This window comes from Thermobia domestica, chromosome 16 (assembly GCF_964235325.1).
Source record: "Thermobia domestica chromosome 16, izTheDome1.hap1.1, whole genome shotgun sequence".
NCBI classification, from domain to species: Eukaryota; Metazoa; Arthropoda; class Insecta; order Zygentoma; family Lepismatidae; genus Thermobia; species Thermobia domestica.
The window spans coordinates 18,137,451-18,156,084 of NC_137469.1; the positions used below are offsets into that span (position 1 = coordinate 18,137,451).

General features: G+C 37.4%; 1 protein-coding gene across 1 annotated transcript in view; it reads right to left on the reverse strand.

The window, feature by feature from the left end:
• LOC145672936 (very long chain fatty acid elongase 7-like) overlaps positions 1–18,634 on the reverse strand; it is a 198,979-nt gene that overhangs the window by 68,387 nt on the left and 111,958 nt on the right. The window contains exon 4 of the mRNA XM_081742163.1: positions 8,672–8,752. Within this exon, the coding sequence (XP_081598289.1) occupies positions 8,672–8,752 (81 nt within the window). The remainder of the gene's footprint in view (positions 1–8,671; positions 8,753–18,634) is intronic.

Below are 18,634 nucleotides of genomic sequence, written 5' to 3' on the forward strand. Positions count from 1 at the left end.
AACACGGCAGCTAATCTACAAGTGCGAATTCAATTATATATCGAGTGTGAAAAAAAAGTGTACGACTGGACTTGGCTCGAAACTCGGATCTTCGGAGTACCGTGTCGACGCGTTAACCATTATGCTACAAAGTCAGCTTCCAGGAGAGCCATACACATTTTCAGTTACTATTAGTAGTAAATCCAATTATAATTAAGATAGAAACTATTAAAAAAGGAAGTTGTATATTTAGTTTTATCGTTTATTCTTACGATAACATTTTTTTTACACGCTGGCAACATTGCATATGAATGATAAATGACAGATCTATTCTTACAATAATAATAAAACATATAGATTCTTTTGATTGTTAGAACTGTAATATTGCATGCCAGCAGATGATAATCTGTACTTCGGTAAAAATAGAATGATATGTAACTAAGAAAGTGATACTCAATCATATGAATAACAAATATGTTACACAATAATTAAGATGTCAGTTGCAAAGTACACGTCTGCCGTGTCGTGACAAAACGCTGTAACTTTGGCGAAGAAGTTTTGCGAAAATGAGCCTTAAAGTTTTCATCCGAAGATGTGATCTGTATCGTGTAGAACCAGTGTAACTAGGCAATAATGGTCAACCAATCAATTTTCACCAAATATAATCACACAACATGCATTTACGTAACATTACATGTAACCACGTGTTTCCAAATTCAAGATACACTGGTTCTACACGATACAGATCTCATTTTCGGATGAAAACTTTAAGGCTCATTTTCGCAAAACTTCTTCGCCAAAGTTACAGCGTTTTGTCACGACACGGCAGACGTGTAAATAGGTGCATTCCATCAGCTTGTAACAATGAGGGAAAATCCAAGATTATTACTCACTGTAGCTATGGCTGCGTACCCGTCTGAGTTTTATTCTTAGCCCCCCTTTCTGTCTAAACACCAGCAGCCTTATCATGCTTGGTCTTGTTTGTTAAAATGGAGTTAGTTTGGACGTTCAAGGTATATATTGTCCAAACAAACAATTATCATTTACCCAGCACTTTTGAATAGCTGTTTTCTTCTCGGATCACGTTGGTGAGTGAATTCGTTGTCAAATGCTCAGCAAAGTGGCCAATTAGATTGTAGGGCAAACAATGGCACTTGGCAAGTTTCCCCACGCTTTGGCCTAGCGGTACCATTTCCCCTAAGTGCCTGGACGTAATCCTTCAATTTGACCCTCTCCCCCTCCCAAGAGGAAAGTAATACTATTCTTAAAAGCACCATTAGGGTATAATTGTGCCCTTTACAATAAAAAAAAAAAAATCCTGTTTCTCCAGAAGTCACATCAGCGCAACTTGCTGCCTAATACCCACCTGCTATAAGGTTAGTATAAGGGTCTTTGAAGTAGGAGACTTGGATTCAATTCCAGGGTGGTTCAAATCCCAAGCTAAGCTGTCTTATAGCCTCGCTCCTGAAAAGGACACTAAACTCGAAACGACGAAGAAACAAACAATAAAAATACGCCTGTAGGCCTACTGTCTAAGTTCTGACTGGGCCTACTGTCTAGGCTACTAACTGGTTATTTCAGGTTTTCCCCAGGGAGGAAATTTGTTAAGTGCGGGGGAGTAGTGTATTGACAAAACACTAGTAACCCAAGTTGAGGACGATCGGATAAATGTTCCGAACGTAACTTCGTAGCTCCGGAAGAAGGTGTAATTTCATCCCGGGCCAGCCGTGAGATAACCACTGGTTGGTAGGGTTATGATCAGAATTGAGCAAACATTTACGCTTCTTCTAATATTGTTAATCTTGTGGACCTTAATTTTATCAATACACTAAAATTTCCACGTTTTTGTATTATTTATGTAGATTTAGTTTAGTGTTTCCCAACCTGTGGTCTCTGAGAAATGTATAGAGGGGTCCGCGGGATATTCTATTTTAATTAATTTTTTATCACCTTATTATGGTGCTCAAACCAGGATATTTGTAATGTATATCACCAAGGTTTCAACCAACTGAGAAACAAACTAAATTACCAAACAAAACTGAAAGACACACATATGTATGTGTAAAATACATCAAAAACTTCAGCTCTTAATTCGCAAGTAGTATCTGGTCGAACACATTCATTCGGATTAATAAACTAGACTTATTATACGCCGTATGCTCTTAAAGATTAAAACTGTTCTCGACAACGCAATAAAAATTGTTCATTTTATTAGGGCCCGTCCTCTTAACAGCCTATTACCTTCTCCTCTTTCTAATGAAACGGTAAGTGATCGGAAGAACTTATTGTTACACTCAGAAATTAGTTTGTCTCGAGATACGGTTCTGAGTAGTAGTTTGAGCTCCGTGATGAAACAAGGTTGTTCCTATTGATTCTAATTTGTTTTAGGATAGTACAGGGTAGCCCAAAAGTAGGTATACAGTCCCGTACTGATCAACTCGTTGCTTTATACATCATTTCTTATTGTTATCCATCAGGTAGACTTAGTTTCTTTGTTATTTGTTCTTAATGTCTTTTTACTTATATCTTAAGCTCGAAACAGCCGAAGCAAATAAATCTATAAGCTAGAATGTTATACTTGATCAATGCAGGGGTGTATACCTACTTTTGGACCACTCTATTTAAAACGATTTCACATGGCTCTTGTCTCTTGTTAATTTGGCGGACATTTAATATCATAATGTTCTTACTCGAGCTTTCAAGACAACGAACGCCAGAACGAGGACAAGGGAGGGCGCCCCGATATGATGTATTTTAATATACGTCAAGTAATGTAAAATATCCTTTCAATATACACAAAAAAAAGTAGCTGCCAGAAAAAGTCCATCCACTTCCCTTCCTCCCTGCCCATGTTAAAGCTAATGTCGTCACTGCTTCAAGGTACATTGACACCGTGTTTTCGGTACAAGACAAGATACAAGCAACAATTAATAAATGTGATGCAACCGTTTGGGAGAAAGGAAAATACGATTTCCTTTATATATACATATATTTACGTAACACACATTTATCATATAGTACGACCTAGACTTTCAATAGTTCAACGTTCTCTGTTCTACAGGCTTCCTAAGTTATGTAACAAAATGTCACACTAGGCTAGTAGTTATATTTCATTCTGAAGCTGCATATAACTGCACTCCGACGTCATTTTAGTGGGTAAATTCTAGTCCACTATTGTTAACCTTTCTGGATATTATTTTATATATTATTGCTATTATTGGATTCTGTTCGATATTCCTGTGCAAAATGGCATTAGCTGTATCTGGAATTCCATTCCTTAATAAATTAAATAAATAAATAAATATTGAGTGATTTCATTGATTTCAATGAACAAATCCTTTCTGAGGACGTTGCTGTAAGTATGATTGAACATTTGAGACCCTTGGCGTCTCAACCACGTCTGTATTTTTCGATTTATCCTCAATTTAAATGAAAAAAATGAATGAAAATTGCCTTTTTAGACTTGAAATATAGACTTGCTACTTGAATAAAAGCAAGGATAGGAATAGCAAAAGAATTCTTTAGGAGGGAAAAAAGACTATTTTTATGAGATCTTGAATAGAGAGAGAGAGAGAGTTGAGAGAAAGATCTATAAAATGTTTCGTGTGGGGTATTGTACTGAGAGTGTCAGAAAATGGACATTACGCAAAAATGATTAAAAACGACTGGAAGCATTTAAAATGTGGGTGTGGAGAAGAATGGAGAGAATTAGCAGGGGTCGAGTGAAAAATCAATGAGAGGATGTTAGAAATGGTGGAAGAGAAAGAACAATTTTAGATATTATTAAGAAGAGGAAGAGAAACTGGTTGGGATATTGGCTAAGAAGAAACTGTATCATGAAGGACGTGCTAGACAAAAAAGAGGAGGGGCGAAGGAGATTACAATTAATGGACGATATTAAAACAGAAAAATCGCACGTGAAGACGAAGAGGTTAGCGGAAGACCGTGGAGCATGGAAGCTTTTCAGTTACGGTACGTGACATGTCAACAATGGTAAAACACCTACGATGATGATCTGTCGAAGAAAAATAACTTACCGAACTCTCTCATGATTCGAAGTTCAAAATGCCGTTTCCTTCATTGATGTTATGGAGCTTTGATTCCAGTCTAAAACTGTTTATCGTGAAATTGCCAAAAAGGTGTTGTAAGGTGTCTGCTGCCATTTGAAACTACACATCAGTGCGACATTCTCCCCCTCCCCCATCTCGTACAAAGGAAAAACAAATACCAGATCATACTTAACATTCAGCCAGATCTATCATACGTCTGAATTTACACAATTCTGATCCAGACATACGGAAGTTGACGTTTGATAGACGGCATCACCCATCATATTACTCAGGTATTGAAGTTATTATATTAGGCCTAACTGGTTGGATTACATTTTTCCCAATCTCTCTCTCTCTCCCTATAATAATATTTTATTGTTATGGATGATAATTTTTTTTTAATTCCTAATTTCTCACTTCATTATTTTCATTATTATAATATGTAAAATATAGGTTTAAAAAAGCACTTCGTTTATTTCAGAGGGTAGCGGAGAAGTAACAGTTGAAACAAGGAGTACGCGACATCAAAAATTCAGCAACGCTGCCTTAGTTGATCGATCATTCCAATCGTGGAGTTTCCTCAGAATTACTTACTTAAAAAAAGCTTTTTACTTCCTCCATATTCACACAATAAGTAGCAACTTGACGAATTCTAACCAAATTGACCGATACAAAGCACTTGAAACAATATTGTTTCCTTTCGATTGACATAGTCTACGCTTCAAGACCAAGCGCGGTACTTACACAGATCATAAATATTCTTCCATCCGCAAAACAGAGTGGGAATTTTAAACCCGAATAATTTATGTTTATTTCTGCACTGGCACACATGATGCATTTCAGTTTAAGGTTTTTAGGTAGCAATAGCTTATTCCTGTCTCCAGCAATAAAATTTATCGCTATAAATTTGTTCATTTCATTCGTATCGGTTATGATATGATTTGATTATAGAACGTAAATATGAAGTAGTAATGAAAAATACTGTTGCTGCATGATGCATTTTTTTACTCCTGAGTAGATAAACACACGGTATTTATAGCAAATCCTTAACCAACGTAAAATGTAAATAAATAAATTTAATAACCGATTTACAAAACCTATATGTATATTAAATGAAAGTGACCATGTTTATGATTTAATAACTTTTGAACCACCCGACCGATCTCGATCAAATTATCAACATAGATTAGGTTTGAGCCGGGGATGTTTTTTTGTCGCTTCACTTTGACAGTGTAACGTTTGGGGAGGGAGAGGGGGAAGTATATAAAAATGATCGAAAATGCCCGATATTAGTGTCGAATTCATAGTTTTCGGGCTCGCTGAGATGGTGAACAGTGACACTTCCCATGCCCTTAAAAATTTAGCCCCCCCCCCCAAGTAGTGCTCCTAAGGGGGGGATAGTGACAGGTAGAAGTCATTAAAAATGATCGACATTGTGGTGCCCTTTATGTTTAAAATGAAACTTACTCTTCCCGTGCAAAGGGCAGGTATTCTGCTAGTCGTTCCTTGATTTATAATATTTCATGTACGAATTGTTAACCTTATATTATTATTATTATTATTATTATTATTATTATTATTATTATTATTATTATTATTATTATTATTTACGTTCCATGGTTATGCGTCGTAGACTAAAGGAGATGTAATTAATAACAGTGAACAATTATGAAAAATTTATGGAATGATCATGTGGGAGGAAACGGGTGCAACCTACGAAAATCCATAGACACAACGTTGTCCACCACAAAGTCACATGGTCTGTAAATTGGACCCTCACCTTTGCTCACCATGTACTAGTTCAAGCAAAGTGTTTTTTTCCTGTACATAAACGTTATTTAAGTTCAGAAATTTTTGTGCAAGCAACTAAATTCAATGAATATATATTATATATATACAGTAGAGCGTCGATTATCCGAACGTCGGTCAACCGAACGACCGCTTAACCGAACTGTGTACTCGCTCGCTTAAAGGATTTTTTTAAACGTTAATTTTGTGTACTGTGTGTACTGTTCATGCAAAATGCGTATGTAATATGTACATATTTTTGTTTAATAAACTGTACCACATACCACATACTTCCTACTAAAGTTGCCTTTGTACGTTACTTTGTAATACTTAAAGAGATGCCTGTTTTTATGAATAAATTTACTGTACAGTACTTCTTTTTGGCAAATAAACATGTACAGTTCGATTATCCGAACACCCATGTCCCCCAATTACTTCGGATAATCGCCGCTCTACTGATATATATATGATATAATTCTATATATGTGTGTGAAATGTATGAAAACGTTATTTCATTACTAAATTGAATCAGCTATTGTTCTTCCAACGATCTCGTACTAATCTGACTTACATTATTAAATCACGGTGGGATGATTCAAACCGTCAGGTCAGCAGTCATATTTCGATACCACGCACAGTATACGAAGTTTTCTTACTACGAATATAAATTTACTTCGCTGCAATTCAGGAGTAACAGATTTAAGAGAAAATTACAGTGAAACTTTATCATCCTCATTCGCTACTGACTTTGATAAGTTAGTTTTACTTCCAACATTTTAGGTTACATGGAATTTCAAATATTGGAAAATACATCTAATGTACGTACAGAACAATCTAGGATTATTTCAGGGCAAAGTTGTAGGAATTTCCCCCCTCAGGCGAAAAGACTCTCCTCCTTTTGTTTTAATGAGTAAAAATTCAGTAGCTGATCTAACCGTAAGCCAAGGTTGGGAGCCTAGGCTCCCCCAGTTTTTAAGTGACAAAAAATGAAATCATATTTTATATATATATGAGTTTATTATAAATTTCCAATAATATATATATATATATATATATATATATATATATATATATATATATATATATATATATATATATATATATATTGGAAATTTATAATAAACTCATGATACACCTATCAGTCTGAGTTCTGGCTGGCCTCCAGTTTTTACCTTCTCGATCCGCCACTGTAAAACATACGAAAAACAATACCATCCCAAAACAACTCCAAAAATATACTTGAAAGCTTGGATTGAAATAATAACCTTAATGTGATTATAATTATTTTCTTCAATCGTGATTCTCAGTACACACTTAGTTTCATAATTGGCGGCTTAAAATATACATTTATCAAAATCTCATTACCAGATCAACACAATTGAAAAAAAAAAAAAAAAAAGTTTGGGAATCATGCATACAGAATTTTGTTCGCGCTCCATCAAATTCGCTGTAACGGTGTTCAATCTGCAACATGCAATGCAAATATATTCCTTTTGATGTTTTACACACTCGCATATTAGTGCAAACGAATAGTAAAATTTCTTTCGCCATGTTTCAATTAATTACAAATCGAAGATGCTTGACTTAAAGAAAATTGCTAAAATATAATTATCTATATACCTCTACCTTCTGAACACTAACGGCAATTAGAATGGAAAACTCTTGATATTTGGTTCATTATCGTATTTTATAAAAGTACTTTAATTGTAAAATGTAAGGAAATAAATTAGCAACTGGAAATAAGAAATTCCAACATTACAGTCCTTTCAAAATAATAATAATAATAATAATAATAATAATAATAATAATAATAATAATAATAATAATAATAATAATAATAATAATAAGACTTTTTGAAAAAAAATACCATTATTCTATAAAGCCGTCTTTCTAAGTTGATGTACGATCCTAGTATTTGCCTGGCGTGTTGAAGAAATCTTCAATCACGGTGGCTGGCCTAAGGATTTGAACTTGGGTAATAGGGGCTTTTATTGCTATTCCATACTGTATTATTTGGAATTACCTACCTTGTTAGTACTGTATGAAATTGCCTATGATACTTCTTTCTAGAAATCGAAATGTAAGAGAGTATCAATGGTGCAACGTGTGTCCTACAAAATGTTAACGGGGTTTCACGGATTTCCTTTGTGCGATTTTTTTTTAATCACTCCTGCAGACCGAAATGATCAATTACCTGTACTCCGTATTTTCATTAGAGCTGCTTCGTGGCTAAGCGGTTAGCGTACGCGCCTTTGGCATGGGAGACCCGGGTTCGATTCCCGGCGGGAGCTCATGTGGTTCGGATTCCACGTTAATCAGTAGGTCCACGTCTCATATAGCTTCGCTGTTGAACGGGACGTGAAACTCAAAATCAACTCAACTCCGTCTTTTCATTTGTCAGAATGATAAAGTAGCATAAATTATTTTAAGTAAATTTTACTTGACTAAGACTGAATTTTTAAACACAAACAAACTATTTGCTGAGCAAAACAATATATTCACATAAAAAAAACTACATACGTGTTACAATTTCGCCAACTAACACTATCTTTACTTTAGTGTCTGATGAAGCCAAAATGTTAGTTGGCGAAACTGTACCACGTATGTAGTTTTTTATGTGAATATATTGTTTTGCTCAGCAAATAGTTTGTTTGTGTTTAAGTATATACAAAGCAAAGCTTCTACTTATGATTAATAGTTAGTACGTAGGGGGGAAAAATCAATGGTGAAGGGGACGGAAAGAGAAATCCCATAACCTTTTCAAATTCATGCATTCAGATTTGGTTACATTCTCCCTCCCTCTTGTGACATTACGTTCTCCCGCCACTGACTACAACTGATATACGGCTACTTACCCGTAATGCTAGAGGATTATCAGAGTAATCAACAGGCTGGCATCTGAAGCTGTAGTGGTACAACCATCCACTCTGAAGATACTGAAAAAATAAAGGGAGAAAAAGCTCATAAGTAACATTGTTGTAACAAAGTTCGCAACTTAGGTTGGGGTTTTATCACTTATTCCTCTCGCCAATACGTAGTGGTTACCCACAGGACGAGAAATGTCTTCTAGAAAACGAGATGAGACTATGAACGTGACAATTCTCATCTCGATTCCACGACAAAAATAGAGACGGTACAAGTAATATGATACTAATATGCAGTGGCGTATTTAGGGGGGTGGCTTCCGGGCTTAACCCCCCCCCCGAAATCTTACTATAGTAAAGTATATGAAATATCTTGCAGAATTTTCACATTTTCAGGCAAAGCCCCCCCCCGAAAATTAGCAAAGCCCCTCTCGAAACAAAATCGTAAATACGCCACTGCTAATATGTTACTAAATATAGCAACAATTAATTTTCACGTTAAGTAATTAAAATGCTAATAAAAAGGACAAGTGTTATTTATTTGAGGTATTTATTAAAACTGTTACCTTAGATGATAATAATATAGAAACAAATAATATTACAAGATTATGATATAAGATATAAAAAGTATAGTGGTTGGAGTTGTACCAAGGATAAATTTCTGGTTCTCTCGTGTGTTTTTAAATGTTACGTAGTCCTCTTTTCACGACAATATGTTATGCAAAAGTTTATCAACACAGTGCATACTTACAAACTCAGGCCTCTTTTCACGACTGTTAGTCCTGGTTGGTTCATCCTGGATGCAGATTGAATATACCAAACTACACTATTAGCGGGTGCAGGTCGAATGATCCATCTTTTTTTTTTAAAACGCCAAGTTTTATATTATTACAAAAATTATTTTGGATTTAGAAAGGCACTGTTTATGCTGGTTTCTTTTTATTATATGGAAAATATGTTTTTTTTTTCAATTTTTTAAAAAATAATTACCTTGAAAATGTTTATCTAATATATTTTGATGCCACTGGAAAATTTGTTTGCGTATTAGTTTTTTTGTAACAATGTTATAGGACGTGTTTTTTTGGTTGGATTATATTGTTAATTTTGTTTTTTAATAGAACTTTTACAAAGGAGACATCACAAAGTATATGCGTGTATAATAATTTTAAACTTTTTTTAAAATTTTTTTATTGGAACATGATACAAGAAATCTCACGACTCTTGTGGGCAACCTAGTTTCACCTGAGTCAGACATCAAACACTGCTTTAGACTGCTTTAGTGTTACATATGATTCATAATGATAATTAAAAAAAAAAAAAAAAACTATAAATAAAGTGAATACTTTCAAAAATCTAGGATCAATATTACCAGACCAAAATCATATCCACGAAGATGAAGAAACTAAATATCGACTGTAAGAAGGAAATTCGTGTTATTCAGTTCAAAATTATTTGTCGTTACGAATCAGATACTATTCTATGGGTGTGTGTTATCTGAAGTAAACTTAATTCTTTGACTTTCGAGGTGGTAAAGTTTGTCGACTCGTCCTAGGATAATCTCGCCTTCGGTTCCGGGTTCGATTTCCGATGGGGGCACTCGATCGAAAAAGCGTAAAAAGCTTTTTTAGGCCAGCCGTCCTCATTGAGGTTTTCCTGGGTTTTCCTCATTCACACCAGGCAAATGTCGGGGTGGTACCTAACTTATAGATCCCAGGCCGCTACCTTCCCTTTCTCCGGATAGTGTGCTAGCCAGGAACGTCATTCTTCATACGTAACGGCCATAGATACCGAAAGCTCAGAAATCTAAATCCTAATCGTCCTGGGATAAATATAGCAAAACAGGGATTTGTTTTTCATCCTTCAGCTGCTTTGCCTCATGCAGTCTGCTGACGATGCGTTAAAATATTAAATAATATTTTTGATAAAGTGGATAGTTTCAAATATCTAGGGTCAATATTAACATAGGAAAATCATATTCACGGAGAAATTAAATGTCGACCAAAAGCAGGGAATTCGTGTTACTATTCGATTCAAAATCTCTTGTCGTCGCGAATTCTGTCGAGGAATTGAAGCCTAAAATATACAAAACGATAATCATGCCTCTTGTTCTGTATGGCTGCGAAACATGGTCACTTACTCCGAGGGAAGAACATAGACTGAAAGTATTTGAGAACAAGATCCTTAGACGAATATTCGGACCCAAGAGGAACGGGAATGGGGAATGGCAGAAACTTCATAACGAGGAACTACATAATTTATATGGTTTACCCAACATTGTTAGGGTCGTCAAGTCTAGGAGGCTTAGGTGGGCGGGTCATGTAGCTAGAATGGAAGAAAGTAGAAACGCTTTCAAAGTCTTGACTGGAAGACCAATCGGAAAACGACCATTAGGAAGACCTAGGCGCAGATGGGAGGACAATACTAAGATGGATCTCGCAGAGATTGGAATACAAAGTAGAAACTGGATGCAGTTAGCTAAGGATAGAAGTCAGTGGAGAGCTTTTGTGAACGCGGCATTGAACCTCCGGGTTCCATAGGCCATAGAGTGAGTGAGTGAGTTAGTTAGTCTGCTGACGAAACGCCACAAATGTCCAGTAAGAAGAAATTTGCAAAATGAAAACCGCAAGTGGCGAGAGCAAAAACAATTTCATGCATGCTTCCAAAATTTATTTTAACCTGGTTTGACTATAATCAATATCACTTTAATTTCTCTCTCTTTTTTGCCAATATTGCTAAACATACCATCATCATAGCTATTCTGCCATTAATGGCAGCTCACTTGCTGCATCTGAGAAGTTTCGATGTACGATGGTCCTCAGCTAGTCTCTTCGTCTTGACGTAGCAATTTTCGGTTTTAATACCTTCTCCAGTCTCCTTCGCTTTTCCCCTCTCTTTCCTTCCACTATACCATCTAGCACGTCCCTCATAATACAGTTCCTCCTCAGCCAATGTCCCAACCAGTTCCTCTTCCTTCTCTTAATTATATCTAAAATTCTTCTTTTCTCCGCTACTGCTACTACTGTATTTCTAATACCTTCTCATTCACTTCGCGTTCAACCCAGCTAATTCTCATTTTTTTTCCCTCCATATTTACGTTTCGAAAGCCTCCAATCTTTCATCTCAATGGAAGTTTGTTCAATACAAAGATTAGCTAATCGAGCTTAAAAAAAAAATAAAATAAAAAAAATTGACGCCTTCAGAGTGTAAAAATAATTTTGCAATTCATGGTATTTCAGTAATCTGGGCCGTCTTGATTTTCTTTCATGCGTCTCAGGGGTACATGATATTGTAATCACGCTTGACCCTAGGCGTAGGAGCTAAATACACGGTTCTGATTGGCTATCCGTTTCTCGCCATGTAGCATAACATTTTTATCAATAAAATAAGATAAAAAATAATACTCATTTATCCTTGCACGTAATATTATATATATATATATATATATATATATATATATATATATATATATATATATATATAATGCATAAAAAGTGATTTGCTTACGTTATGAAACATAGCTGAGCGAGCGAAAGGGGTTAGAAGCCGTAGGGCTCGTTTTGTGCCACCTTGACCCCATGATAACACCACGTGACATTACGTCACATCGGGTTGTGCAACTTCCATGTAAATCTAACGTCACTCGCTTCCTTGTGACCAACTTGTAACAGTTGACTAGGGTAGTGCGCGAAAAAATATGCATTTCAGAGGTACCCTCTCTAGTTTGGGAACCAGTGGATTATTGGATCTGTTGAAAAAAACATATATAAAAAGATTACGAAACGTTGTGATTTATCTTATAAGTAGTAAAGCGTGGGCATACATTGGAAAAAAATAAAAAGGTAATCGCCTATGTTGTACACTATCATCATACACGAAGATAAAGTGTATTACATTTTGAAACATACATTCTATTTCCGTTACTATTGGAGCATTGTAGAATTTATTATCCCTTATATTCAGGGTAAAATTTACTTATGAAAAGCATAAGATTTTTTAAAAGCAAGACCAAGACTGTGTGTGCAAGACCAAGACTGTGTGTGCAAGACCAAGACTGTGTGTGCAAGACCAAGACTGTGTGTGCAAGACCAAGACTGTGTGTGCAAGACCAAGACTGTGTGTGCAAGACCAAGACTGTGTGTGCAAGACCAAGACTGTGTGTGCAAGACCAAGACTGTGTGTGCAAGACCAAGACCAAGACTGTGTGTGCAAGACCAAGACTGTGTGTGCAAGACCAAGACCAAGACTGTGTGTGCAAGACCAAGACCAAGACTGTGTGTGCAAGACCAAGACCGGTGTGCAAGACCAAGACCAAGACTGTGTGTGCAAGACCAAGACCAAGACTGTGTGTGCAAGACCAAGACCAAGACTGTGTGTGCAAGACCAAGACTGTGTGTGCAAGACCAAGACCAAGACTGTGTGTGCAAGACCAAGACCAAGACTGTGTGTGCAAGACCAAGACTGTGTGTGCAAGACCAAGACTGTGTGTGCAAGACCAAGACTGTGTGTGCAAGACCAAGACCAAGACTGTGTGTGCAAGACCAAGACCAAGACTGTGTGTGCAAGACCAAGACTGGGTGTGCAAGACCAAGACTGGGTGTGCAAGACCAAGACCGGGTGTGCAAGACCAAGACCGGGTGTGCAAGACCAAGACCAAGACTGGGTGTGCAAGACCAAGACCAAGACTGGGTGTGCAAGACCAAGACCAAGACTGGGTGTGCAAGACCAAGACCAAGACTGGATGTGCAAGACCAAGACCAAGACCAAGACCAAGACTGGATGTGCAAGACCAAGACCAAGACTGGATGTGCAAGACCAAGACCAAGACTGGATGTGCAAGACCAAGACCAAGACTGTGTGTGCAAGACCAAGACCGGTGTGCAAGACCAAGACCAAGACTGTGTGTGCAAGACCAAGACTGGGTGTGCAAGACCAAGACCGGGTGTGCAAGACCAAGACCAAGACTGGGTGTGCAAGACCAAGACCAAGACTGGGTGTGCAAGACCAAGACCAAGACTGGGTGTGCAAGACCAAGACCAAGACTGGATGTGCAAGACCAAGACCAAGACCAAGACCAAGACTGGATGTGCAAGACCAAGACCAAGACTGGGTGTGCAAGACCAAGACTGTGTGTGCAAGACCAAGACCGGTGTGCAAGACCAAGACCGGTGTGCAAGACCAAGACCGGTGTGCAAGACCAAGACCAAGACTGTGTGTGCAAGACCAAGACCGGTGTGCAAGACCAAGACCAAGACTGTGTGTGCAAGACCAAGACCGGGTGTGCAAGACCAAGACTGTGTGTGCAAGACCAAGACCGGGTGTGCAAGACCAAGACTGGGTGTGCAAGACCAAGACCAAGACTGGGTGTGCAAGACCAAGACCAAGACCAAGACTGGATGTGCAAGACCAAGACCAAGACCAAGACTGGATGTGCAAGACCAAGACCAAGACCAAGACTGGATGTGCAAGACCAAGACCAAGACCAAGACTGGATGTGCAAGACCAAGACCAAGACCAAGACTGGATGTGCAAGACCAAGACTGGATGTGCAAGACCAAGACCAAGACCAAGACTGGATGTGCAAGACCAAGACCAAGACCAAGACTGGATGTGCAAGACCAAGACCAAGACCAAGACTGGATGTGCAAGACCAAGACCAAGACTGGATGTGCAAGACCAAGACTGGATGTGCAAGACCAAGACTGGATGTGCAAGACCAAGACTGGATGTGCAAGACCAAGACCAAGACTGGATGTGCAAGACCAAGACCAAGACTGGATGTGCAAGACCAAGACCAAGACTGGATGTGCAAGACCAAGACCAAGACTGGATGTGCAAGACCAAGACCAAGACTGGATGTGCAAGACCAAGTGGTCTCGGTCTTGGTCTTGCATTTGCTCATCACTAACAACAACGTTACATTGCCATGCAAACCATTTTTGTGTAGTATATGTCTCTACTGAGTTGGAAGTTTAGCTTCTTTCCTGCCTGTATGGGACATCTGAATTAACATAACATACCTATACACAAGGAGAAAAATGATTGTTTAAGTACCTAGATCCACTGCGGGGAGCAGTTTCAGAAAAAAATGTTCCGGGAGGGCATACTTATGGTATTCGGAGGGGCACATTTTCACACGGTACTATTCTATTTTTTTATTATACGAGTATTATAGACGTATTACTTTTGTCTCCACCAAGGGGACACTCAGAGCTCCAGGGGGCAGTGCACCTTCAAAAACACTGGAAGAAACCCTAGTGGGGAGATTTCTTGAACGCAATATATTTCTAAATTTCCTCACAGAACAGGAAAAAAGTGGACATTACGCAAAAACACTGATTATACTGCAATTTCTCTGGTTAGGTTACTTCCGACAAATGCACAAGATCATTATCTTTATTATATAACAAGCGCAGGTATTTATTTAAATTTTCTGAAGAATGTATTCTACTGAAATCATACAACAACGACCAATTATTCACACTTGTCCTTGTACTCACTCTATATATTTTTCCTACATAACGTTATTTGTCAGTTGCTTACCTCATAATATGACCTTTTATGTGTATGTACTGCGTTTCTTCATTGTTATTCACACACTTGAATACATTATTTATGTTTATGTTTAAACAACGAAGTTTATCTGATATTTCCCAATAAGTTTTTAGTTAAAATAATTACAATGTTAGTCTCTATGCACCAGTGAAAACATAATTATAAACGGTGGGGACCATCCAACAATGTTCAGAAGTTGCGTCAAGGCAAATGTACTTTCTAGTAAAAGAAAGAATGTTAGAATGTATGTGCAATTAAATGAACACCGAAATGAAACTGTTCAGACGTAGTAAGCAATGCACATACGTACAAGTGACATATCTAGCTAATTACAGAGTCGAGTACCCGTGGGTTCCTTATGGGATTATTGTGGATAATGTATACGCTTTTGACGTGGGAGACCTGGGTTTGATTGCCGGTTGGAGCTAATGTGGTTCGGATTCCACGTAGAGCTCTAAGTCCAAGCCTCATACAGCTTGGCTACTTAAGAGTCTTCATCCCGGCGAAATTAAAATACCGCTAATTTTACAGTAATTATGTGATATCTTCAAATAGATAAAAGATAATCGAAATGTGGAACAAGAGCTCAATAGACAATATTATTTTACACGAGAAACCGTTATCACGACTCACTTATCTGCTTTTGATTTCGAGCCATTTTGAAAATCGGCATTTATTTTCGCGTTTCTAAACAGCTGAAAACGGAAAGCCACTAGGTGACTTGTGATAACGATACCTCACGCAAAATAATATTGTCTAGGGCGCTCTTGTTCCATATTTCAATTATCTTTTATCTATTTGAAGATATCACATAATTACTGTAAAATTAGCGGTATTTTAATTTCGCCGGGATGAAGACTCTTAAAGGGACACAGAACTCTAAATCAATCAATCAGCATTATAGAGAGTCCGCCAGAAAAATGTATCAACTCTTTGTCATTCTGTATCAGAACACGTGACATTGACAATTGTTCTGAAATTTAAGTATATTGTAGTATGGTTTTTCGCCCAACAGTTGTCGCTATTGTCAATTGTTTTCAGTTAGTACGGTTTTTCGGTCAACAGATGTCGGTACTGTCACCATTGTTAGTGAGATAAGAAAACGGCAGGTACACGCTTGGCGTTCGAGCAGCCTCGCCGTTCGCCAGATCTTACCCCCCAACGGACGACTTCTTGTGGGGAACTGTGAAAGACGAAGTGTATCGAAGTAAGCCGTGCACGCTCGAGAACCTTCACCAGAAGATTACAGAGGCATGTGCATCGATCTTCATTGATACATTGAACGTTGTAGCTGCAGTGACCGCTCGTCGTTCTGTTAGGTGTTTGGCCGCCAACGGCCAACATTTTGAACATCTAAAGTAAACAAATGTTTACTTGAAGGTTTGTAACACGTGTGAACAATAATTAAATGTAATTAAGAAATATGATTCATAGGTTTTATCTTTAACAGTGTATATATATTTTTCCGGTGGACAGGAGTCATAAGTATCTCCCAATATTTCCACAACGCAAATAGCAGTCGCATGTATACGCAGTGATCGACCATAAGTAGGTCAAATTGGTCCAATAGGTAGAGTAGCAAGTGGACTATTTAACACGGAAGCAGTCACTTCGTCCGTATCTTCAGTCACTTTTTATTGACAATGTCAATGAATGCTCTGTTGGAAGCGAGATAGTGTGGTGACACGATAGGGACTGGTTTGATCTTGCATGATGGACTGTGCACCCTCCAGCTGCACAGGATTTAGGTCCATATAGTAGTTCCCTTCTTTATGAACTCTGTTTTGGAGAAGGCCGCCAAACTCAACTAAGATTTCGCATAACATAGTTTGGAAGTCTAAAAATCTCGATTAATATTGGTCGAATCGTTCCGACACAATAACAATAGAACATATATAGTATATGTGTGTGTATGTGTGCATTTGTTTACTTTTATCTCTCTCTCTTCATCTATCTATCTTTCTTTCTTCCTCTTTATTTCTTTTCTCTTTCTCCTTCCATCTTCCTCCTCTTTCATCTATTTCTCTCATCCTCTCTCTCTCCTTCCTTCCTGTGACTGCTGAATAAAATTCTACAACCATTACCAAAACATCTTAATGGCATATTTTATCTCCTTATAAGGTTTCCCGGAAATATTGACAACAAAAAAAAATATTTTTTACAGAAGGAGAAAAATCAGAACAAACTTGCCGACACCTCACAATATTTTAATTAATTTTACTATTTATCATCAATGTCTTTTTAATAGCCTGGTAGAAGGTCATAGATAAGGAAAATTGGGAGAATACTTTCGCACGAAATACCACACACGTGCACTCCAGGTATTTTAAGCGTTGTAAACAAATACACTTTGAGATTTACATTTTAAAGTTATTACATGGTAGTTCTAAAAACTTGTTACGAGGAAAATTAACATTAAAAAGGAAATGTGGCAAAAATAATAATCTAGGTACTTTTATTTACAAAAATGCCACAGTTTCGAATTAATGATTATACAAGCGTTGGAACAAGGTCATTTTTGGTTTTTGGAATAACCTAGAGGGTAGACAAAGATATGTAGCGAAAACTAATGTTACTGAGATGTATTTCAAGGTAAAGAAAATTTAATGTAATAACTATGCCAAGGCACTTCCGTACTTTATTATACGTAAAGATGGAAGAACTTCTAACCTGGAATTGAAGTGTTTCCTCTCAGGCTGAGATGCATATGCTAATCACCCATAACAAGCAAGTGTGACGCAACTGAAGATACTTCCAGGTGTGATTAATTATGTAAGGCTGTAAGGAAGCCTGTATTTGGTTATGAAATAGAGTAATACAAGAGATATATTTTTACTTGCGCCTTTAAATTATGTCAAGTGATGTTCAAAAGCATTGTTAATACCAAAAAATTCTAGACTTTAAGATATGATTATATTATACAGGGTATTTCAAAACAACACTGACAACGTTTGGCACCAAGATAAGGCGAAAAGTATAGACCAACCTGGGTACAAAAATGCTTCTTTTCGGAGTTATAGGCCGACGAAAACACGAAAAAATGAACTTTAAAAGGTCCTTAGCTGCAATACTATGGGACCTACCGTAGTCGGGTCAAGACTATTTAGGAACTAGTATGTGCCCTAATGTTTCATAATCCTTCGGTACTTACGGACGGTGAAGTACTCACGGACGGTGAATACTTCAAATTATATGCCCGTAGCCAAACTGTCTCTATAAAAATAGTTGCGTGAGTACCGTAAGATTCTGAAACAGGTATTTTTGGATAGCACATAATTTCTAAGTGAAGTTTTCACCTGACTATGCTAAGTTCCATAATATTGCAACTATGCACTTTTCAAGTTCGCTTTTTTTTTCATATTTTCGGCATCCTATAACTCCGAAAGGAAGCATTTGTGCACC